Source organism: Polypterus senegalus, chromosome 17, assembly GCF_016835505.1.
Source record: "Polypterus senegalus isolate Bchr_013 chromosome 17, ASM1683550v1, whole genome shotgun sequence".
Classification (NCBI taxonomy): Eukaryota; Metazoa; Chordata; class Cladistia; order Polypteriformes; family Polypteridae; genus Polypterus; species Polypterus senegalus.
Window position 1 is genome coordinate 21,547,704 of NC_053170.1, and position 23,853 is coordinate 21,571,556.

General features: G+C 47.6%; 1 protein-coding gene across 1 annotated transcript in view; it reads right to left on the bottom strand.

Annotated features, from left to right (window-relative positions):
* The window catches only part of LOC120517607 (forkhead box protein O6-like), a 125,858-nt gene extending 104,729 nt beyond the window's left edge, over window positions 1–21,129 (bottom strand). The window contains 1 exon segment of the mRNA XM_039740016.1: window positions 19,615–21,129. Within this exon segment, the coding sequence (XP_039595950.1) occupies window positions 19,615–20,088 (474 nt within the window). The 5' untranslated portion in view covers window positions 20,089–21,129.
* Window positions 21,130–23,853: the final 2,724 nt, after the last annotated feature.

A 23,853-nucleotide genomic window follows, 5' to 3' on the forward strand; every position in this document is an offset into this window, starting at 1 on the left:
TTTTAAATAAAAAAAGGGAGGGGGGGTAGAGAAAAATCTTTTATGTTAAGAAATCCTTCCTGGCAGAGTTTCACTTTTTTTTTTTTGATTTTGGCATGCCTTGCTGCTAGTACTACTACTGTAATTCCATTAAGGTTTTTAAAAAAAAAATGAAGAAAAAAACCCACAATAACAATAAGAGGCTGTGAGCGCCATTCATTCTCTGAGCATCTGCAGTTCCCTTCCTCGGGTCAAACCGGGACGCCTTCACTCTGCCGAGCCATGTTACTAACGTGTATGGCTTGGCTCCCCGAAATACCCCCTCAATAAAGCGCATTTTACGACAAACTCTAGAACAGGGGGACGCTCCAGCCTTGTGGCCATCGGCCGGTTTGTGGACCCAAGTGCGCCATCTGTAAGAATGTGTGCCAGCGCGGGGTACGGAGGACTGTTTAAACAACACTCAGCACTCTGAAGGGGGTTTAGTAACATCACCCGGGGGTTACCAAGTCCGGGGTCCAGAAATGACTTGCTGTGTGAAAAAGTAAATACCCCCAAGAACTGCTTAGCGACATACAACTGCTGTGTTACAGGACAAGGTGACAAAACTGATTGTCCCAAGTGAAGAGTGCGGCACAAAATATCAGCGAGTTACAATTGACTGGTAACAAAAACCTAACAGCCGTAGAGTGAAATCCACCAGACAGGAGAAACGCTTCTTAAACGCATTGAGAGAGTCAGTCGTTTCAAAAGGAGGTGGGCAGCTCATTCCCCAAGGCATTGGTACTACGCAGAGGTGGCATCACTACATTCGTTAGCAGACCTGACTGGTCAAGAAGGAGCACAGAATCTCATCAGACGTCTCCATATTTGTAGGTACACACCCAACGGGCAAAAGGATTTGGACTCAATATGTGTGCTGCTACAGGGAGCTGACATAGACATAGGAAAAGAGGGGTGACCCCTGCGTGCCACTACTTTTCGAATCATCTGCCACAGCTTGGTGACCCATGGGCAGTGGAGAGTTGCAGCAGTCCACATGTGACAAGACCAAAGTGTGGACCAGGACTTGTGCTGCATACTCCGTCAGATACAATACAATACAATTTACTCTTGTAGAGCCCAAAATCACACAAGGAGTGCCACAATGGGCTTTAACAGACCCTGCCTTTTGACAGCCCCCCAGCCTTGACTCTCTAAGAAGACAAACAAAAGCTCCCAAAAGAAAACTCTAGTAGGGAAAAAAATTGGGAAAGGCAGTTCAAAGAGAGACCCCTTTCCAGGTTGGTGGGTGTCCAATAATGGAGGTCAATACAATACGCAGAACAGAACACAAGTAATCCTCAATACAATACAATAGTGCAATAGAAATATGACAAGGATAGAGCAGAATTCAACAGGAGATGATATCCCATAATAGATTTGGATGTGTTCAGATATGGATGTGAGACGATTGTGACAGGGTCAGTGAAGGACCACTCCAAGGAGGAGTGGAGACCACCTGGTGGGTGTAAGTCCTAACGAGCCGAGCTGAACAGAGCTGGCATAACAAGGGGGCTCGTCATAGAAGCCTACAAGGGTTTTAATTTGGAGGGGGGTTCTTGTCTTTATAGGGGGTCAAGGCCTGGGGGGGGGGCTTGTCATTAAACACGCCCATTGAGTCATCCCTTGGAATATATAAGGAATTACGTTACGATCTGGGGCTGCTTTGCCCAGCAGGTCATTGTCACGGAATCCCCTCAGAGTCACAGGGCACTTGAGGATCATCTGTCAGAAGAGGGGAGCTCAACATGACAAAGACCCTAAAACATACCAGCACATTCGCCAAGGAACAGCTGAAGGAGGCCCCCTCTAGCATTCACTGGTTTGACGATTATGACAAATCTAGTGGCGTGAAGTTCAATCCTTACTGAATATCGACGCATATTGCTTTTGGTTGAGTTGCCGCCATGTTGCTGTCATTAAGGCGTTTCTAGGCCCGAGCACCAGAAGTCGTGTCAGTTGACGTCCTCCTCGTGATGGTTTAAAGCTCCGTATCTCTGACGTCCCTGTGTCTGAGGTTATGGATATCCAAACTAAGATCTCTGCGTATCCCTGTGTTTATCCATCTATTATCCAACCCGCTATATCTGAACTACAGCATCATGGGGGTCTGCTGGAGCCAATCCCAGCCAACACAGGGCGCAAGGCAGGAAACAAACCCCGGGCAGGGCGTGCCTGTGTTTATTTTCATAAAAGTTCTTCTGACTTTCGAAGCCTTTGGATTCTTCACTCGCCTTTGGGTGCTTTGAACTGAGGTGAAAGTCAGGCTGGGTGTCAGGTGATGAGCGTGGCTGTTGGGTGTCACGTCTGTCCCCCTGACTGCAGCCATTTTCACTCCCTTGTGGTGTCAGAACAGCAGCTTCTGCATTTGTCTCTGTCGACTTTGACTTGGGGGCTTCCCGGCGGAGCCTGATGTTTGGACCTTTAATCCATGATTGTTGTATGTTGTGACTTCGAGGTGTCACTGTAAACAGAATGTCCCTTCCTGGCACCGGACTCCCAACTTGACTTTGAGGTCGGTGAAAACACTGCTTGATACTCCATCTTGTGTTCGGTGAGCAGCTCTTGTGAGAGAGAACCCCAAAGAGCATTGGGATTGTGTCCCGGCTGGATGGGCTTATCAAGTAAGACCCCCCAGACCGAGGCCTTCTGGTGTGAACAGGTTCGCTCACAAACTGGCACCTTTTACCAAATGGTGGCCGGATGTGACTTACTGCTAAATCCTAAAAAACAACGATTAACAAAAACTCAGAGCACTCTTCAGGGGTCACTGATTCGGCTTCAATGTTTTAATTATTCCTGGATGATTTTAATCAAACCATACTGTATGAAAACAATCAAAAATATCACATGGAAATAAAGCATCTAAAGTCCAAAAGGCATAAGGCCACTTGAAGTGCCGAAGCTCTCTACTGTGCCTGAGCCGAGTTGGGCCTTCACGTTATGCTCACAGGCCTCGGATTTGGTTACACAACATAAACTCGACTTCCAGAACTATAAACTCAACAGAGGAACGCTGTAATCAGCGCGCCAATGAGACGTTTCCTGCCATGTCGGCACATCCGTGAGAACCTAAATCAGCAGCAGGCGGTGACGTGGGGCGCCGCTCACAATCAAAATCTGTGGAGAGCAGGCAGGTGAATTCAGCCACACAGGGTGGGGATTGAACTGGAAAACCTGGAAAACTGGGAGAGACGGATTAGGGCCAAGGGCTCAAGTGGCGGGGTTCACGAAGGCCAGAGAGACAGAAAGACAAAATATTTTGGAGGGCACACCTGGGGGTCCTTTGGTTCTGCTTAGCTAGGAAAATCGAGGAGACTCTGAGCAGGCAGACCCCAATGGATCAATATCTGTTTAGGTGGGCCCAGAGAGGCCTGGGGAGCACTGCGCTCTACTCTGGGCACTAAATGTGGTCCTTCATTGGCCCATTTATTTATAAATCTCAGGTAGAGTGTCACCTCAGTAGCGTTCTCCATTACAACATAGAGAATATACATTCATAAATATACAGGAGATATTAACACACGTGCACCTGTAGATGAATACAGTATAGGAAGGTTTAACTGCATCATAGCACATTGTACAGCACATCCGTCGTAAGCCCCCTTTGATCTGACTCAATGCCATCTTTCAGCATTGGCTACGAAGAAGAAGGCAGCCTTGGCTGGGGGTCTCAGGCCCCACTATTTTATGTCAATACAGTCTACGTTGGCAAATTTATGTGAATAGCTTGTATATATCGTCACACACGTGCACCTGGGAAACACTTGAGGGCTCATCTATCGGTGATCCCATCCCGAGTCCAGAGTGGGGGCTGTGGCCTAATGCTGCTTTCTCCCCCTTTCTCTTCTACAGATCAGATGACTTCCGGGTCACTGTTTCCTGGCCCTACCCCTTCCAGCCTGACTTCCTCTTAAGTGACAGCATCGCCATCTTTGGGTCAGGGCATATAATATAAGTCCTGTCTGGAAAGGCCTCAAGGGTCCTGCTGCTTTCTGTACCATCATTTAAATGGGGTTTGCCTTCGAGGTGCCTCAGCACATCATCTTGGTCTATTGTTAATCTTTTCTTTGCCCTGGGTGGGCAAAAGTAGGTTTACAGTCGTTTGTATGGAAAAAGACATGCAGGTTATGATTATTACAATAGCTTTATTAACTTAATAGCTTCATTAACTTTATTAACTCAAAAGAATGTCACAAGGGCACAGTGCACTTAGTACAAGAATAAACTCAGAGCTTCACAAACTCACAACTGTAAACTTACTTCTGCTAGATAGGAATGGAACTATATAATCAGATAGATAGATAGATAGATAGATAGATAGATAGATAGATAGATAGATAGATAGATAGATATGAAAGGCACTATACAATAGATAGATAGATAGATAGATAGATAGATAGATAGATAGATAGATATGAAAGGCACTATACAATAGATAGATAGATAGATAGATAGATAGATAGATAGATAGATAGATAGATAGATAGATAGATAGATATGGCACTATATAAGAGGGAGTGCTTTTCTTATTCACCGCAGTGAGAAGACACCCAATGAAGGCAGCTGAGCCCACACGTTCCAGTCAGAGCCCCATATAAACAAGATGACCCCAGAAGGATGCTTCTGCTTTGGTCCTGAACTCTCCACAGGACGACGGTACCCCAAGACAGTCCTCCTCTACTGACTTAAGACGCACACCCAAGGCAATGCCTGCCTATTTTTTGACACCATCGTGCTCCTGTTCTTTCTCAACCTTAAGACTCCTAGTAGCGCCCCCTGCTGTGCGCCCCCCTCTTGCTCTACATCTATGTCTTTGTGCCCTTGCCTGCTCCTTCCCTTATGTGGATTTTAAACATTATGGAGACCAGCTGTGCTGCTTTAAGAACCACACACATTTCTGATAAGCAGCCCAGCTGTGGCTAAGACATTGTTCTGAACTTCTGCCCAGAAGGATTTTATATTCCTTTCAGGGCTGCCTTAATTGTGAAGTATCAAATTTCCCCCTTCCAAGTGTGCGTTTCATCTAAAGAGGTCGTACGAGAGGGACGGTCCCGTTACCCAGCGTGCAGCTCGGCCATGATGGCTGCCAAACAGACAGCACTTGTCTCGACACTGCTGGAGGTTAACCACTGCTGCTCAACATCTGCACAACTCTGACAAACATCTGCCAACCTCTGGCAAGCCTTCCCAAGGATGTGCGCACTCTGCTCCAAATGTAATGCAGGTTTGCGGTCGTCTGGAAGAGAATCGACCACACTGGTGACACGAAGGAACAAGAAGAAGTTTCATTTTCAGCTTGGCTTTTTCTTTTTCTCCTTTCATTGAGATGCTTGCTTTTGCTAAAACATAGGAACACGAGTGACTGCCTCACCCCTTGATGACGCTGATCAACACACGTGAAGGACGCCTGCCCATTCCTCTCAAGCTCTCCGCTCACATTGACCGTCCCGTTTCAGGCTGAGCTTGACCCTCATTGCACAGAACTGATGATAGATTTGTCCAGCCTTTCCAGAACTCCTGCTCTAAAAAAAGCAGGTGCTGGATCTGCAGGCTCCAAAGGTCACCTCTGGTCACTGCTGGTGTGGCAGCTGCTGCTGCTGCTGCTGCTGTAGTGACTGGCGGGTCAGATGAGGACACAGGCCTAATCTGGGGCTGCTCATCGAGATGCTGATGCTGTGGCAGCATCTAGCAGGCCAATCAGCTGGCACCTAAAAGGGTGGGGGGGCAGCAGACACAATGGGGGGATCCGACTGGTCTGGTCAATTCACATGCAGTGCAGAGGTGATACCTCCATTTCATGCCATGCTTTGCATCCACAATGGATGGCTGGCACTGGACTTGGAGATGGCTGATCAGTCTATAAATCCGTCTGGCAGAACACCTTACACCCTTGCAGCAACTGGAGAGCACCATTCAGAAAACTCCAGAAAGTATCCTGTGTGACCTTCAGGTGGCGCTCTCAAGTCATCCCCAACCCAAAATAAGCCAAAGGTACCACTGTCTCATGGAATACTGTGCGCCCAAAGGGACAGGGGCATGAGATTGGGAGTTGGGACATCCATCCAGTTTTCTTGTATACAGCAGCCTGTACCGCAAGAGCAACAATGGAGCACCTTGCAGAATACACTCTGAATTCACAAAGTCTTAAGACCCCCTTCACTTTTGTTTTTTTCCGACATCAAGCAAGACTCAGCACTCCAGAATGACAAAGCGGAAAGAGGATTTGAGACATTTTTGCAGATTTATTAAAAAATAAAAAACTGAGATATCCAGTTGAACCTAAGGACTAAGACCCTGTGCTTTGGCTCAGGCGCGTCCCACTCTGTTGCTCCTCGTTGAGATGTTTCTGCGCCTTGTTTGGGGTCAGCCTGTGGTCAGCTCAGTTGACTGGACCAATTAGGATAAGCGCACACACACACACACCTGTCCTTAGAAGGGAACACCAGCCACGAGGTCCTCCAGCAGAGCTCAGAGAGAGGATTGTGTCCCACACACACACACAGCTGGGGAAGGTGACAAAACAAGGTGACCACAAAAGCACAGTGCCCTCCAGAATTCCTAAATGTAAACCATTTAGAATGACCAGGACTCTACCTAGAGGCTGACCACATAGCCAAAGTGGGAAAACAGGGGAGAAAAGCCTGACCCTAACCCTAAACCTACACTAAACCTAAACCTAACCCTAGGTGACCAAGAACTCAATGGACACTAGAGCGCCTGTGGAGATGGGAGAAACTTCCAGAAGGACAAGCACTACTGCGGCACTCCATCGATCTGGGCTTCATGACAGAGTGGCTGGACAGGAGCTTCTCCTCGGTAAAACATACAAGGAGGCCACCCTGGAGTTTGCAAAAGGGCACCTGAAGGACACAGACTGTGAGAAACAGGACTCTCTGGTCGGATGAAAGCCAAATTACCATCACATCGGGAGGGGCCACCACCTGTACGGTACAACTCAAATGGTGACGCATGGTGGAGGCAGCTCGACGGACTAGAGGGAAAGCTGAACAGAGCAAAGCACAGAGATAAAAACCTGCTGAAGAACACTCCGACTGGGCCAAAGAGTCACCGTCCAATGGGACAAAGCAGAGACTACTCAGGAGTGGCTTAAGGACAACTCTGGGAATGTTCTCAGGTTGCCCAGCCAGAGCCTGGAGATGAACCCGATTAACAGAGACACCTGAGAATAGGTGTCCACCAACAGCCCCCTGTCAATCTAACAGCCTGAGCTTGAGGGGTCTGCAGCAGAGAATGGCAGCATCAGGGACCATCAGACTAGGCAGAGTCCTTCATGAAAACCCACTCAGAGTGGATTGGACCTCCGACTGGGCTGAAGGTTCATCTTCCAAAGGGACAAAGCAAAGATAACTTGGGGTGGCTTAGGGACGACTCTGGGACTGTTCTCAGGTTGCCCAGCCAGAGCCCGGACTTGAACCCAATCAATGAGACACTGGAGAATAGCTGTCCACCAATGGCCCCCCATCAGCCACCTGTCATCCTAACAGCCTGAGCTTGAGGGGCTCTGCAGAGAAGAACAGTAGCATCAGGGACCAGGAGACTAGGCAGTGTCCTCCATGAAAACCCATTCAGAGTGTTCTGGACCTCAGACTGGACCAAAGGGTCACCATCCAACACAACAAAGCAATCCAACACAACAAAGCAAAGACAACACATGAGTGGCTTAGGGACAACTCTGGGAATGTTCTTGAGTGGCCCAGCCAGACCCTGGAGATGAACCTGATCAACGGAGACACCTGAGAATAGCTGTCCACCAACAGCCCCCCGTCACCCTAACAGCCTGAGCTTGAGGGGTTGTGCAGAGGAGAAGCATCAGCAGCATCAAGGTCAGGGACCAGAAGACTAGGCAGAGTCCTTAATGAAAACCCACTCAGAACAGAATGGACCTCCGACAGGGCTGAAAGTTCACCTTCCAATGGGACAAAGCAAAGACCACTCAGGGGTGGCTTAGGAACAACTCTAGGAATGTTCTTGAGTGGCCCCAGCCAGAGCCTGGAATTGTACCCAAATGAACGTCTTGGGAGAGATCTAAACACAGCTGTCCAAGACCCACTGACTGTCTTCATCCAACCTGACAGAGCTCAAGAGGGTCTGCAGAGCAGAATGGCAGAACACTCCCAAATCCAGGCATGGGAAGCTTGTTGCCTCAAACCCACGGAGATTCCGGACTGGAATGACCACCAGAGCAAAACGATGAGGAAAGTCAGAGTACTTGTGCCAGTGGGATATTTCAGTTTTTTTCTTAATAAATTTGCCATGATGTCTAAAAATCCTCTGTTCACTTTGTCATTCTGGATGATGAGAGGAACTTCAGCGATTTGGGCAGAAAGCTGCCAGAGAACGAGATACGAAAAAGTGAGGGGGTTCTCAAGACCTCCTGAAGGCACTCTATATTGCCAATATAGCAGTGGCGTCACTAGCTTTAAGCTAGCTCCCTAATTCCTGCCATGGAGTTTTCCCACAGTTTAGATCCAAAAGTGGGTGGCGGGGGCGGCAAGGGGGGCCTCTTAAAGTTTTTAACACTCTTGGTTGCCAAACAGGACAAACCAGGACTATCCTATAGAGGATCAAGCATTAAATAGGTGGGAGTGGAGGGGGGTTGTCTTAAAGATCAGGGGATACACACCTGAGATCAGGAGCTAAAGCCCCCGCCCCCCCCATAGGGGGTCCGTAAATGTGATGCACCAAGAAGTTCATCAAGTAAGCCAACGTATGAGAATCTACCAGCACCAGCTCTGGGCCACCCATGTGCCAAGCCGGACATGGCGCCAGGCTATGCCCGCCACATCCCAAATACAGGGGGCTGCATTCACCTGTCCATCCATCCATTTTCTAACCTGGCTTATCCAGCTCATGGCTGTGGAACTTTCTCTTTTTTTTTTTTTTGCATAAAAATATTTTCCTCTGAGTATTTGTCTGATAAAATTCATATTTTAAATAATGAACCCTTTTGGCACAGACTACTGTAAAGCTTGCTCAAGACTCGGCTTTTGAAACGCTTCCAAAGAAGAAATCGTCAAAGCATTCCGTTGATGGAGGGGAGTGCAGAGCCACCAGGAGGCCAGCCCTGCGAGTCACGGAGAAGGCGCAGCGCCGGGTAATGAGGCTGTGAGATTGATGGCTCTAATCCCCTCCGTTTCTCCGAGGTTTAAGAACAGCAGAGCTCGAGGGGCAAATCTGGATTGCTTTGTTCACGGAGACATGGTGGTGGTGACCCCCCAAAACGAGGACAGGAGAGGAAGGAGGAGGAATGGGAAGGGAGCTTTGTGGTCTTTCAGCAAGACATGTGAGATTTGGTTGGGGGCGGATCTGTGAAACCTGAGCATCGGCTCGCCATTATATTCAATTTCATAATCAGTGACGTCACAGGGCTTCACGAAGGAATTTATGACATTAGAGGATGACAGGGAAAACAAAGCGTCACGTGTGTGAATATGGCAGGGTGACAGCGAAAGGTCAGAATTAAGTGTCACGCACAAAAAGGTGCCATCGTCCCAAAAGGAGTCTTCAGCCTCAATTGGGGCGCACCACAAAGTTGTCACGCCTGGCAAGATTGCAGGCTAGTGAGGGAGGAAAGGAGAACACGAGAAAAGTTTGGATCAGGGCAGCCACTGCTTAGCAGTTTGTTTCCAAAATATCAGGCAGTTGAGCTCGGGTCACTTGTCATGTGAATTTTCAAGCGTCAGGTAAACAGAGGGGCTGGCAAGATCAGTTGCATGGTGGAGCGGTGGCAGAGGAGATTAGAGTTTGTGTGCCTGGTCCTCCCTGCGTGGAGCTTGCATGTTCTCCCTGTGCCGGTGGGCCGATTTTCTCCCACAGGCCAATGACATGCAAGTTAGGTGGGCCGCCTGGTGTGTGTGTTCCCACTGTGATGGACTGCCGCCCTGTCTAGGTGTTGTTCAGGCCCGTGGCCATTGCCTGCTAGGATATTCTTCAGCTGCCCTGTGATAAACAGGGCCAATCGCAGATGACCCAAGAATGACAGCCAATAGCAAGCTGCCTTACCGAGCCACTGCTGAACAAACGGTTAACGGGTATGGTGGGTTCAGCCAGCCGTCATCTCTGCCCCTTCTATTATCCATCCATCCATCCATTATCCAACCCGCTATATCCTAATAGCTGGATCATGGGGGTCTGCTGAAGCCAATCCCAGCCAACACAGGGCGCAAGGCAAGAAACAAACCCCGGGCAGGGCGCCAGCCCACCGCAGCCCCTTCTATTATTCTCTTTTCCATTCCATGGTGGTACATAAGACACGAGACATCAGGCCGACGAGCTTCTGCTCTGTTTGATTTCGTCAGACCGAGTCGTGGACTAGTGGGGTATGTCAGACCCCACGATTTTCTTCAGGGGAGTGCAACACGAGTGCCTCCCACTGACAAAGATTATGGAAATGACTGGAGATTGCCAGAAAAGTCGCGTAACGTGACATGATGACGTCAAACTGTATGCGCTGGCCGTTCTTCAGGTTCAGATTGGGTGGGCTTCACTTTACAGGCGAGTTACAGGGTCACTGATTTTAGTCAGACGGCACACTGTGGACCTGTTGTGCCCTGCAGCTGACAACGCAAAATAAACATTTAATTAAAGTCAAACTCGTACAGGTTATAGGTGAGTTCTGCTTTAAACAAACTTGGATTTATCATCACTTGCATATATTCATTGAATTAAATGCACGTATCAGTTATAAAAACTCCGTTTTATATAGTGCCTTTCATCGTGCACCCTATTTGAAACGCTGTGCACGTGCAGTACAACACCTCCATCCATTTTCTTGACCTACTCATTCCTTTCAGGGTTACAAGCATGGCACATTTAGTGTGAGAAGTGTGAAGAAGAGTGAGGAAGAGTTTATGAAAAGGCAGGCATGCATCTCAACTTAATTCCCTGGAGCCATAAGGTGGCAGTGCCAACCGCTGCAGCGACACAAAGGCAGGCGCCGTGGCGGACGCGTGACACGAGCAGGGCACAGCGAGACAAGCAGAGGTGTGACCTGCCAGAGGAATTCTCTTTTGTTTTGTTATTTTCTTCTTCTTCTTTCCATTATTTCAACAATCTCAGACAGGGTGGTGCCGTTTGAGGTAGCTTCTATCACGATGAGCCAAAATATTTGCGCAGGTGTACGTAAGCACTGGTCAAAAAGTCTTCACGGTGCAACCAGTCCGACCAGAATGTGGAGAGAATGTGGGACATTGGCAGAATGAGGAGCAGGAGGAGGAGGCGGCGGCCTGACGCTCTTACGGGTCGTCCCCTTTCATTTTCGTAAGAGTGCCGCTTCACACTTTTCAAATGGAGATAACTGCTTAAAGTGATAGGCGGCTTTGAGAAAGGTCACAAAGTGACAATCCACCGCACAAATAGCATCGAAAAGCCGCTTACCTAAAAATAGCCATTTTGTGAGACACTAAGATTCTTCCCCTCTCGTCGGCTTCTGACAAAGTGCACTGGGGATGGTGCTAAGCAGAGCAGGCGTGCCAGGCAGCCTGGGCCCACTACTCCCACTGTCTGTAATGGGCCGGCAAACCTTTTTCGTTTTATTTTTGCTCAGTCCTCACATTTGCTTTCCCTTCCATCACCGTCTGTGAAGTACAAACCTGATCGGCTTGTGGTGGTCCTGTGGCTATCAGAGGGGTATAGTGCTGCAGGGTCTCAGTTCAAGTGCCAGCCGTGCACTCGGGCAGCCTGCAAACAACCCTGAGGCAGGCAGGCAGATGACACCGACTGGTGACCGTAAACATCACTTTATGAGGGTCTGTGGGTCCCACTACAGTTTGATTCCTGCTGGAAGAGACACCAACTCCTTAGGACTAGGCATTGGGATGAGTGGGCTTGAAAACTGGATTGGTGGGCTTCCTGCTCAATTTACTCCAGCATTACATGTAGTGAAGCCCACCAGTGTGGTGACACTTAGCGTCTGTGGCAGACTCCACCACATGTTAATGGATGATATTGGTGGGGGATCCGTGTGTGAAATGCAAGGAGCAAGGCAGGGAAGTCTGGGGTCTCAGGAAGGGAAACATCTTGTGGGTCTTTATAAGGTGACCGCTGTTTAGATCTTTATCATCATTTCCTAGCAGCCACTGCTTTAATATCTTCATGAAACATCCATTTCTGACATCTTCATATTGTGACCATTTTTAATATCTCCATTAGGAGGTCATTTAGATATCTTTATATGGAGTCCACTTCTTACATCTTCATATGGTGGCCATTTTTAAATATCTTCATTTTCATGAGGTAAGAACCTTTTATATCTTCATGAAGCCTCCACTCTTTAGATCTTCATAAACTGACCAGACTTTTCTTTTTGTATCTTCATGGAGTGTCCATTTCCTATATTTTCATAAGGTGGCAATTTTTAACATTTTCATGGAGCCTCCATTTCTCATATCGTCATACAGTGACCATTTTTAATATTGAACTCAAGTGTCCATCTCTTACATCTAAATAAAGTGACCATTTCCTTTAAATCTTTAAGAAGTGTTCACTTTCTGCATCTTCATAAGGTGACTGTTTTAAACCTTCATGAAGTGTCCATTTCTTACATTTTCATAAGGAGGCCATTTTTAATATTTTAATGGAGTGTCCACTTCTTGTCATACAGTGACCATTTTTTATGTCTTCATAAAGCATCCATGACTTCTGTCTTCATAACGTCGTAGCTTTTTACATCTTCATGGAGTGTCCATTTCTTAAATTATACAGTGACCATTTTTTTTTATATCTTCATAAAGCAAGGCCTAATGGCATCCTCCACCTCCAGTAGTGAGGACCTGGTAAGGAAACTGGGTGAGCAGTGACCACAAACACAAAGATGTTGATTTCTTGGTTGAGTCTCCCCTGTTTCTGGCCTGGTGGTTGAGCAGCCCTTCCTTCTCGTGATGCCATGCACTGTCTTTATTTGCTCTTTTTGTTATCTTCTGATCTTCTCCGGTGTCTGCCTGAATCCTGACACATTAGTTTGACTTTCGGACTGTTATCTTGGGTGTCCTCGGGTGCTCCGGTTTCCTCCTACAGTCCAATGACATGTAGGTGTGGTGGGTTAGTTTTGCTTCACTGTCCCTGGTGTGAGTGAGTGTGTGTGTGTGTGTGTGTGTGTGTCTTCTTTTGATTGTTTCTTTTATTGTATTGTTGACTATTGTTTTTTTTATTGTTCTTGTTATTTTAACACTAATAAACTGTTGAATACCGAAACAAATCCAGTATATGGTTGAAATTGCAAGTTTTGTTTGTCCTTTTCTTTATATTTGGCACACTGTATTAATGTGTCTAATGTGTTCAAGTGTCTTCTCGCGTGAGTTTTGGGGGTCAGAGCGCAGGGTCTGTTTAACGCCCGTAACTCTTCTGGTGCCTAGTGCTTTGAGTCTCCCGGATGTGAAATGCGCCTTTATGAGGGTGGGAGCCTGCACTGATACAGTGTGTTGCCGCACCCACCACACAATGAGAAGCACCTCAGGACCCCAATTTAGGGCAATGTGCTATATAAAAGTGGAGTCTAAGGGGTGTCGTGATGCATTTATTTCTCTTTCTTTCTTTATTCCTTTAAGAAACCATCACGTTTAATGGAGGATAAAAGAAGAAAAAAGAAAGAAAAAGAGAACCCAACCAAAGCCACGGATTAGAGTGGGCATGAGCCGTCTAATCCCAGTACTTATGGTGGTTTCTGGGTTGTGACCTGGATATGGCTTGTTGAAAAAAAAGAAAAAGATAAAGGTCAGACTGAAGAAAGACGGCAAGCGGTGAGGACTGTGAGGGGCCCAGGTCACTAACACAGCCGATGGGGAGTGGGCTGTCATTATGGAGTACTTGACGAGAGGGGGGCCGGCGGGTTGTTGAACCAACAGAATTCGTTCAAGTTAATAGTCAATGTCGTACTGGACGACACCAGTTTTAAGTTTAGGAGTGAAGGTGCAGGAAGCACTGAGTGGGGGGCATCTGGAACAAACTACTGAGCCATGGAGTTGAAGCAGAAATCCTGAGAACCTTCAAGAAGGGTGAGGAGGTATGGGGATGGCTTAGCTATGAGCTTAAACAAACAGGCTGGATGGACTGGACTGAGTGGTCTCCTCTCGTTTGTCACATTCCTTACGTCAGGGGTTTCTCGCTTTCTTTCTCACGCCATCTCTGTATCCGTCACGGTCCACCAATGGGCTTTGAAAATTGAGACCAAAATGAAGTCAACGCTTGCAGTCAGCCAAGGAAAAGAAGAAGCAGCCACCTAATCAGACCCCCCACTTCAGCCCTGGCGCACTTTTTGGTATTATGTGATCAAAACAACATGCAGTGACCCGCCCAACCAAGGTGACACAGTGAGATCACACTAGTGACTTAGTGGCAGGTGCACTCCCCGTCGCTCCACTACAGTACCCCTTAACCCACCTCATTTTGCAAACCCACTTAACTCAGTTCAGGACCACTGTGGGGCCAGGAGGAGGCACGTGTCCATCACCCATTTGTATAAAATGTGCAATGAGAAATGTTGGAGGACTGGCAGAGACAGAGTGCTGTGGTATGAACTGGGCCAGTAACCTTTTTGTATTTGTTCTTTATTTCACCTTATACAATTTCTTGTATTAGGAATTTGTTAGTTTTCACATAGGGGTCAGAGCACAGGGTCAGCCATTGTACAGCATCCCTGGAGCAATTGAAGGTTAAGGGCCTTGCTTAAGGGCCCAGCAGAGTAGGATCTCTTTTGGCAGTGACGGGGATTCGAACCGGCAACCTTGGGGATACCAGCACAGATCCTTAGCCTCAGAGCCACCACTCCGCCCTAACCCTGTGGTTTATAGCCCATGTCTTGGCCACTAGGGGGCTCCGCTGCCTGATTGTTTGAAATGTACAATTATTGCATATCATTATAGTTGAAGGACGGGCAGGGGAACTGGTCTGGTGGTACCAATTGTTCTAGTAGCCCCATGGTGTCATGGGAGAGGCACAATTTAAATAAAATGCATTATTCTATTATCATTATAGGCCAACATCACGGTAACTAGGTACAAACCGCTGGTACAAACTGTAGGCCAGTACCTTGGCCACTTGTGGAAGGCTACACTGCCTGATCTTATTCTAATGTAGAATTATTTCATTTTATCCCAGCTGGGCACTACCAGGTAAACTGTCTGGTGGTACTGACTGATCTGATCCAGAAACCCAGTACCTTGGCTTCTAAGGGGCTCCACAGCCTGTTTCTGCATCTAATGTAGAATTATTTCATTTTAGTGAGGTGGTACGGACTGGTCCAGTAACCTTGTGGTTTATAGCCCATGTCTTGGCCACTAGAGGGCCCCACTGTCTGATTTGTATGAAATGTATAATTATTGCATATCATTATAGTTGAAGGACGGGCAGGGGAACTGTTCAGGTGGTACCGATTGTTCCAGTAGCCCCACGGTTTCATGGCACAATATAAATAGCATATATTACTTTATTATCAAATAATACAATTCTAACCATGATTCCTTGAACAATGTCTCCTTTTGGCAATATCATGTTTCTTTATTATGTAATGACTTTATGCTTGGGTGGCATGGTGGAGCAGTGGTAGTACTGCTGCCTCGCAGTAAGGAGACCTGGGTACGCTTCCTGGGTCCTCCTTGCGTGGAGTTTGCATGTTCTTCCCGTGTATGCGTGGGTTTCCTCCCTCAGTCCAAAGACATGCAGGTTAGGTGCATTGGCGATCCTAAATTGTCCCTAGTGTGTGCTTGGTGTGTATGCATGCCCTGCGATTGACTGGCACCCTGCCCAGGGTTTGCTCCTGTCTTGCGCCCTGTGCTGGCTAGGATTGGCTCCAGCAGACCCCCGTGACCCTGTGTTAGGATATAGCGGGTTGGACAATGACTGACTGACTACTTTATTATCATTATAGCCCAGTATCACAGCCACTAGGGGGCAACACAGTCTCTTTTTGCATCCAATGTAGAATTATTTCATTTTAGTGAGGTGGTACAGACTACTCCAGTAACCTTGTGGTTTATGGCCCTTGTCTTGGCCACTAGGGGGCCCCACTGCCTGAATTGAACGCATTGCATATTTACTTCATATTGATCCAGCTGGGGCTCTGGAAGTTGAACAGGCCCAGTGGTACAAACTGTAGGTCAGTAGCTTGGCCACTAGAGGGGCTGCATTGCCTGATCTGATTTAAATGTGGAATTATTTCATGTTATTACAGCTGGGACCCTGGCAGGTGAACTGGTCTGGTGGTACGGAATGAAGGCCAGCGCCTTGGCCACTAGGCGGCCACAGTCAATGTTAGAGAAGGTGCCAAGAAAGAGAGCCTGGCACAGGCTAAGAGGGCAATGTTGAGCTCTTCATTGACAACACCACAGGCACCCTCGGAGCTTGCTGAGGTTTAGAGGCCGGCGGCCCCTCCATGCTCTGCACGTGGACCTGACGCCCCAGCCGCCCTCCCTGCTCTGCTCCTAATATCACACACACACACACACATATATATATACACTCCCACATACACAGCGATCCACATTTTACAGACGGCACTCAAACACTCAGATTGCTTCGACCCCCCAAGGCTGCAGCCTCTTGAGAGTCAGACTGACATGTCCTGCCCGACATCTGAGCCCACTTCAAACCGCTCTCTCCTCGGGTGAGACGGCGTGCCAAAGCCCCGCACCTGGTTCTGATAACTCTGCGCTTCACATGTGTCTGCTGCTCTGTGCACTTTGAAAGCGACCCAAAAAATCCGATGTGCTTCCTATTACAGCATTACCATTAAACAGCGCCAGACCCCAAATCAGCTGCGTGCCAGGGTGTCCTCAGCTGCCCTGAATTCTGTTTAACCCCCTCCTTGACTCGGGAACTCACAGGCCGGCCAAAGAACACACCTCCTGTGTGGGGGGGACTCACATCGGACCTGCCCCCGACAAGAGAGCATCTCAGGTGAGACCACCAGCCATTCCAGCCTCTTCTTACTAATCACTAACTATTAAGAAAATGACAAATACACTTAGCATACAGAGAGGACAAACAAGAAAATACTCTAAAAAAAAAATGAAATAAAATCTCGTTCCCTCACACATGCCCACCCAGCATAATTAAAAGAATTCACCGAGCCCCTTCTCCCAGGGAAAGAAATGTAATTTGAGAAGCTCACCTGATTTAGAAATCTACCATCAAGAATGCAATCACCAGCACTAGTGTCCCCAATAGCAACCAAAGCCAAAATGTCAGACCTCCTCCTGTGACTTTTCACTCCCAGCACAGCTGTGGCACATGGAGGGTCTCCGAAGGAGTGGACGGCGTGACGAGAGGAACAGCCAGACGGCCAATGGCTGACACCTGGGGGCTTAACTGACCACACCGTAGCTGAACGACCCACTTCAATGCACATCTTGAAATTCTTAACGGGCAGGTGTGACTGGCGGTGACCCTGGATGCCCACCAACTAATTGCAAGTAAATGAGCCTGGGTGCCTCTATCAAGTACGAGAGCGCTGCAAATGTCTGACCTTTTAGTTTTATATATATACAGTATATATATATATGTGTATATATATATAAACAAAAAGCTGCAAATTGATCACATTCACGGAGCCCCTGAAGCGCTGAAAAAAAAAGAGACAGTGAAACAGTGCCAGGCTCAATATGAGTGACTTTCAAGTGAAAGACAGACGAGGGCTTCAAAATGAATGGGAGAAGACAGCTGGCCAGTCAGCAGTGTACTGGAGAGTGAAATGTGATAGGAAAGGCGCTATATAACAGTGTGTGGTGGGGGAGGGGGTGTGTGCTAAATGCACTACATAACAGACAGACAGACAGGCAGGCAGGCAATTACTACTCGTTATAGTGGATGGGCAGGACTGGAACACACAGCCTCAAGACTTCAATATAAAACTTTAATCACTTAAACACACTGATAGATAGATAGATAGATAGATAGATAGATAGATAGATAGATAGATAGATAGATAGATAGATAGATAGATAGATAGATAGATAGATCTTGAAAACTATATGCACATTGTGGCCTGTAGATGAGCTGAGTGCAATGCCCCCAAATTTCTGCTAACCAGAGTGCCACCCTCAATGGTAATAAGCACATCTTAATAAGTTACAAACTGTAACACTGCCTGATCACACCCTTTATCTGCCTCACAATGCACTCCACTTCAGAGAGTATAATGTGCTGTAGTATTATCCAACATGTAATAATAAATCCAGGACGACACAGAGCATCTCCATAAAAATGAAGAATAAACAAATAGAAACGTTTCTCCACAATGGCAGGTCAGAGAATACTTGTATCTTTTCTTGCAAAGAGAAGATCTCTATATTTTTTATTTTAATTTATATAAAAACAACTATAGAAATCATTTAAAATGCAACAACATTATCATCTCCCATACAGATTTAGCAATGATTTTAGATGACAAATCTAAGTGGATTCACTACCGACATACTGCAATTGATCACCTGAAAAGAGAAAGAACATGCACAATACAGAATGCCTAAATACTGTATAGTGTAAAAGGCAGCTACAAGCAGAAGAGTTCTATTGCAGACACTGGTCATTTCTATTGCATACAGTGAAAGAAAATCAAATGATCAGCTCTCAACTGTAAATACATTTACTGAATTTAGGAGCACTTTATAGAAGTGTTCACTAGATAGATAGATAGATAGATAGATACTGAATGCTCAATAGAAGGCCGCTGTAACTGGTAAGCACAGTTAAGATGAAGCCCCTCGCTGCACTGTCTGCACAGTAACAATGCTTCTTGTCCTCTATTGCGGGTCTTTTCAGATTTGTAAACGTATCCCTCCTGTGTGTGTGTGTCTTTCCGTTTCTTGCTCTCAGTTGTAGCAGTAGTAGTACTCGGAGTGGAGACCCTGCACTCGAAGTCCCCTCCGCCCCCCAGCCCACACCACTGCAGGCTGCGCTCAGTCGGCCCGGGTTAATCAAGGTAAGGGAAAGCCAGCGAGCGGCTCCGAGCGCGCCTCCGTGCCGGGTCACACACCAAATCCATTCTCGCCTGCTTCTAAGGTGAGACCCCACAAAATGCCATATTTTAAAGAGCGTATGGGGGAAGGTGTTGTCAACCGAGTAACGCTTCAAACACACGCTAGCGTAGCCCTCCAGTGTGCAGGGCAGCTCAATCCGACGCCACAACCAGCAGCAGGGAGAGCTTCTTTCCTCAGACACACGGTGACTTCAGACCCCAGGCGAGCCATCACCCGGCTGACCTTGCCGCGGACTGTCACCGACGTCTGCAACTGAAGCCACCTTGCGCGCCGCGAGAGGCGCAGAGCTGCAGCAGCGCGGCAAGCGATGGGTTAAAACCCGGCATTTTCAGTGAAAATCAATGAGCTGCACGCGTTCCCAGTGTAGCTCACTGGGCGACACTGCAAACCCAGTGCGCTTGCGATCTCCAAGCACATCGCGTGCGAGACCGGCATTCCAGATGCTAAAAGCCACGGCGATGTCCACGCTCGAAGGGCGCCTTTCTGCTCTAAATGGGCGTGTTGGCACGCCAGAGATTTTGCAATCGCTCGGCTCGCTAGCAAGTTCAATGCTCCAAATTCCCGACTAATTTTGGCACAAGAAAAGCCGCCAGCCTACCTTCCAGCCCGCGGAGCTGTTGCTGTCGCCTTTGTCTTTGAAATATGGGACGTAACGAACCATCCAGTCGTAAATCTGCGACAGGGTGAGCCGCTTGTCTGGGGTGCTCTCGATGGCTCGGGTGATGAGGTCCGCGTACGACTGGTTGCCCCACGCGTTGCGCCGGGAGGACTTGGCTTTGCGGAGCTGTCCCACCACATCGAGCGATGCTCCGGCAGCTGGAGATGGCAGGGCGCCGGCTAGCCGCTTGTGTTCACCTCCGCCGTTCATTTCCAATCCGCGGGCATGCGCCTCTCCCGGGTGGCCAGATTCCTTCCTTCCCGAGGAGGCCACGGCATTTTTCTCCTCGCCGCCGGAGAAATCGTCGGGACGAGGAAGCGGCCAGGTGCAGGAGCGCGGCCGGCTCTGGGGCTCGAAATCCGGATCGATGTCAACCTGATGCGCCTCCAGTCCCAGCGTGTCTCCCTCTTCCATCGCGCTCTTTTCACTGTGGAATGGCACTTTTTTTCTCCCCCTGGTGCCACTTCCAATCGCACGCTTAACTGTGGCTTCTTACGCCGTATCCGTGTGTCTTTCTGCTCGTCTGTCTGCCACTCAGTGACTTGGTCTCCCTTTAAAGCTGATAAAATTCCGAATGCCGGGGCTTGAATAATAAGCAGTGAGAGGGGAAGAATCACCAAAACGTCTTAAAGCAGACAGGTACCACACCACCTGATCACGTCGCGTTCAGATCTTAAGACGAAAAAGAAATAAAAATCTCCCACATGAGAACAAATCAAAAAAGAGGTTCGCCAATCCATTGTTCCGAGACATCTAAGAAGAGGAGCACAAAGGCATCGCGACAGTCTATTGTACGCACGCACTTTTTTTGTACAATGCCGGTGTAGCAACAGATGATAATCGAAAGGGCGGCTCGATAGTCCAAAGCAGTAGAAAACCCAGAATCCGAAATATAGCCTCCCGATCAGTGACAGAAAGCTAGTCAAAAGCCGGAGACTTGGAGCTGCTTCCAATTTTCCACTTATAAAATCAGTCTTCTTCTTTTGACTGATTTGAAACCTGCTAGAAATTGATGACACCCCACAGAGAACACAATTACTCTCTTTAAAAAAAAAAAATCAGGTCGCATGAATCATTTATAAGTGGCAGAATTCCAGACGATCTCAGGAATGGTACGGCTTTGCTGCGCCTCTCCCTCCCGCCTTCTCCCCAATTCTGACTGCGAAGAGGCGTCACGCTTGGGTATATTTATTTCAGCCCTGCTATCTCTCTTTCTGGTCCGTGCTTTGCTGTTGTATGTAAATGACGTGTTAGCTGATAGTATTTACTACACGCGCAGATCATTGGGTGACGCGGGTAGGACTCACTCCCGCACACAAAACAGGTTCTTCAGGAATAAAAAAAAGCATCCCCTAAATACTCCGAAAAAAAAAACTCTCGACTTTACCTAGACGGATTAGCAGCGAACCGATCAGATCAAATGTCGTCCTTGCAATGAAATTGCATGCCATAAAAGTCCACACCGAAACCAATTTGGCTGCTGTGAGAATGCAGGAGGGGGCGGGTGGTGCTGGTGGTGGGGGGTGGAGTGCCAGCAAATCCAAGACGGCAGCCAGGTCCCAGTTGCCCAATATCTGCCAATTAGTTTCGCTAGCAGGGGGCAGCGGGAAGGGTGCCCAGTCTGGATTTGCAACTATCGCACTTCCAAGTTCAAACGTTGTTTTGCACCGCGGTGAAGACCTATATAAGGGGAACGGGGAGGGGGAAGAAAAAAAAAAAGTTTTAAAAAGAATTGGCAATTGCGGGTCACCCGATGCGTCCAAAAAAAGTCGATTCGAGAATTCAACGTTTGTGCGCGCCATTCTAAGAGGACAGAAAAGTGGACAAAAACCGCAGCCTCTTGCTATTTCAGAGATGTCAGAATCTGGAGAACTACAGATTAATTTACGTTTTATGTAATATAAAAAATACTATCAATCTATTTTTATTTTACTGATTAAATTTATTTGGTCCCACTTTTCAGACTGATCTGTATGCATCATGCCTTATTCATTTTCATTCATTAAAAACCGTTATTTCAAAACAGTGGCGGTGATTCTTTCTTTAAGAACATACAGTAAGATGTTTCTTTCTTTCTAGTGAAAACGCTATTTTTATTTTATATATTAGGCAACATCGCCACGAAAAAAACTTATATCTGGGCCAGAGCTGGTTAATGTTCAGTGCTAGTGAAAGAGAACCGCGGCTCTGTCCTGGAACTGATTGTCGGATAGATGAATGGACGGAGAAGCTGGTCATCAAAATCACCAGATATCGAGCGTTAACATAAACACGGTCGTCATTTTCACTTCGAAATAGCTAGTGCCTTGAGATTTTCAAAGATAATCGATGTAAATTAGGTAAGGAAGGTTTTCCCACTGCTTCACCATGTGCTAATTCTCGAGAATGTACAATAGATTGCCAGCCTGATTAGAAAGATTCAGAAGGATTACTCTAGATTAGATATACCGAGTCCCCCTAAATCCCGGATCAGCCAGTATGTAAAGGTGGCGATGTTTCTTGAAGTCGTGGCACGCATATTGTGCGCTACTAAAATTGGGCACGCTGGGGGTTAACAAAAGACCGACCGTGACAAGCCCTCAGATGAGACCGGCTACCACTTGTGCCCTCGTCCGCCTGTCTCCGTCTGTTCAGGCGCATTTGTTGTGAATCTCTTGCCCGTGTATGGCCCACGTGTGTTACTCACTCTTATTGCTACATTGACCAGGGGATTCCGCCCAAGCCGCGGGCCACAGCGCCGCCTCCTGATTGGGCTCAGTTTGACAGCTGGGAAACCCGCCTCCCCGATCCCCGCCGACTCATTGGAGGAGGCGTGGTCCAAAAGCACCCGCATTGGCTGCTGCCCCGACCGAGGGGGCGTGGAATTTGGCCGTGCACTTTTTGCTGGAAAATCCCCTCTGTTTGACGTCACCCGTTTACAATTGACAGCTGGTTGTCAGGGGCGACAGCAACCTCAAATGCTCCGTCGTCTTGTGTTGTCATGGCTAAAGAAGTCGCCCTTTCTCAGCGCTCGACACGGACAGACGGCGGGAGGGAGGGAAAGAAGGAGGGAGGGTTTGAGAGAAATAAAAGAGCAAATAAGAACAAACAAGGGCTCTAACTCGAAACACATGGCGCTGCGGCTCAGCAGCCGGGATGGAGCAGGAATGTGGCGTCCCTCCTCGGGCTCAGAGATTGAAAACACAAGGTTTGCCAGCTTGACTCATTAGACGTGCAAAACGAGTGTGGAGAGTGTTCGTCAGCAGTGGGCAGGCGTCCCGGGCGCATCCAACTTCTACAATCGTCGGCAAAGTGTACACGGCTAGTCCAACGTGCCCGTTTTACACGGCACTTTTACAAAGCAGCAATCCCGAGATTGTCCAGTTCTTCTTCTAAACGTGACCACTTTTCGAAATCTTGTTTCCATATCCATTTCTGTTGTTCATTTGGGCGTCTGTGAAAATTTTACACACGGTTCTTCTCTGTTACAGTAAATCTTTTGGAATTTCTAGTCAAAGAGTTTTACGCTAGTGCTCAATATGAAAAGGCACTATATGCCCCTGCAAACATCAATCCAATTATTTTCCTAAGTGTGGTTAATACACTCGATGGCTGTGGGGTGCCATGCCCTAACCCTGTAGCAGTGAATACACAGTAGGGGCCAACCTGAAAGAGGCTCCACACTCGGAACAGTAGAGGTGTCAAAGTTGGCTCTTCAAAGTGAAGCGATGCCGTGGGAACCAAAAGAGATATCCACGTAAAGGTTCCAGAGAGAGCTTTGGAGCATACAGCACATTGCCGTACCCACCACACAACAAACCACCCGAATTGGAACCCAAGTGCAGCCGTGCAACAACCTTTTATTTATAATAAATCTGCAACAAGGTCCAAAAAATAGCAAACATGACAACTGGGTTTGTTCCTGATTTTAAACGGACTCTTGCTGCACGTAATAACACAGGCTAAGCTGAAGTGCACTTGGACTGTTCGTAGGTTAGGTCACCAACTACACATTGGAAACGTCTATGTCGTTTACATATCAGGAACATTTTAAATGTCAAAAGAACCAATTTCAAGTGCAAAGAACCTTTACCAGTGTGAAACAGGTGCTTTATCAAGCGATGGTTCTAGGAGGAAGCACACAAGCCAGTAACGTGCCATTACAGAACCGTTATTTTTAACAATGCAGCGCCACCCCCA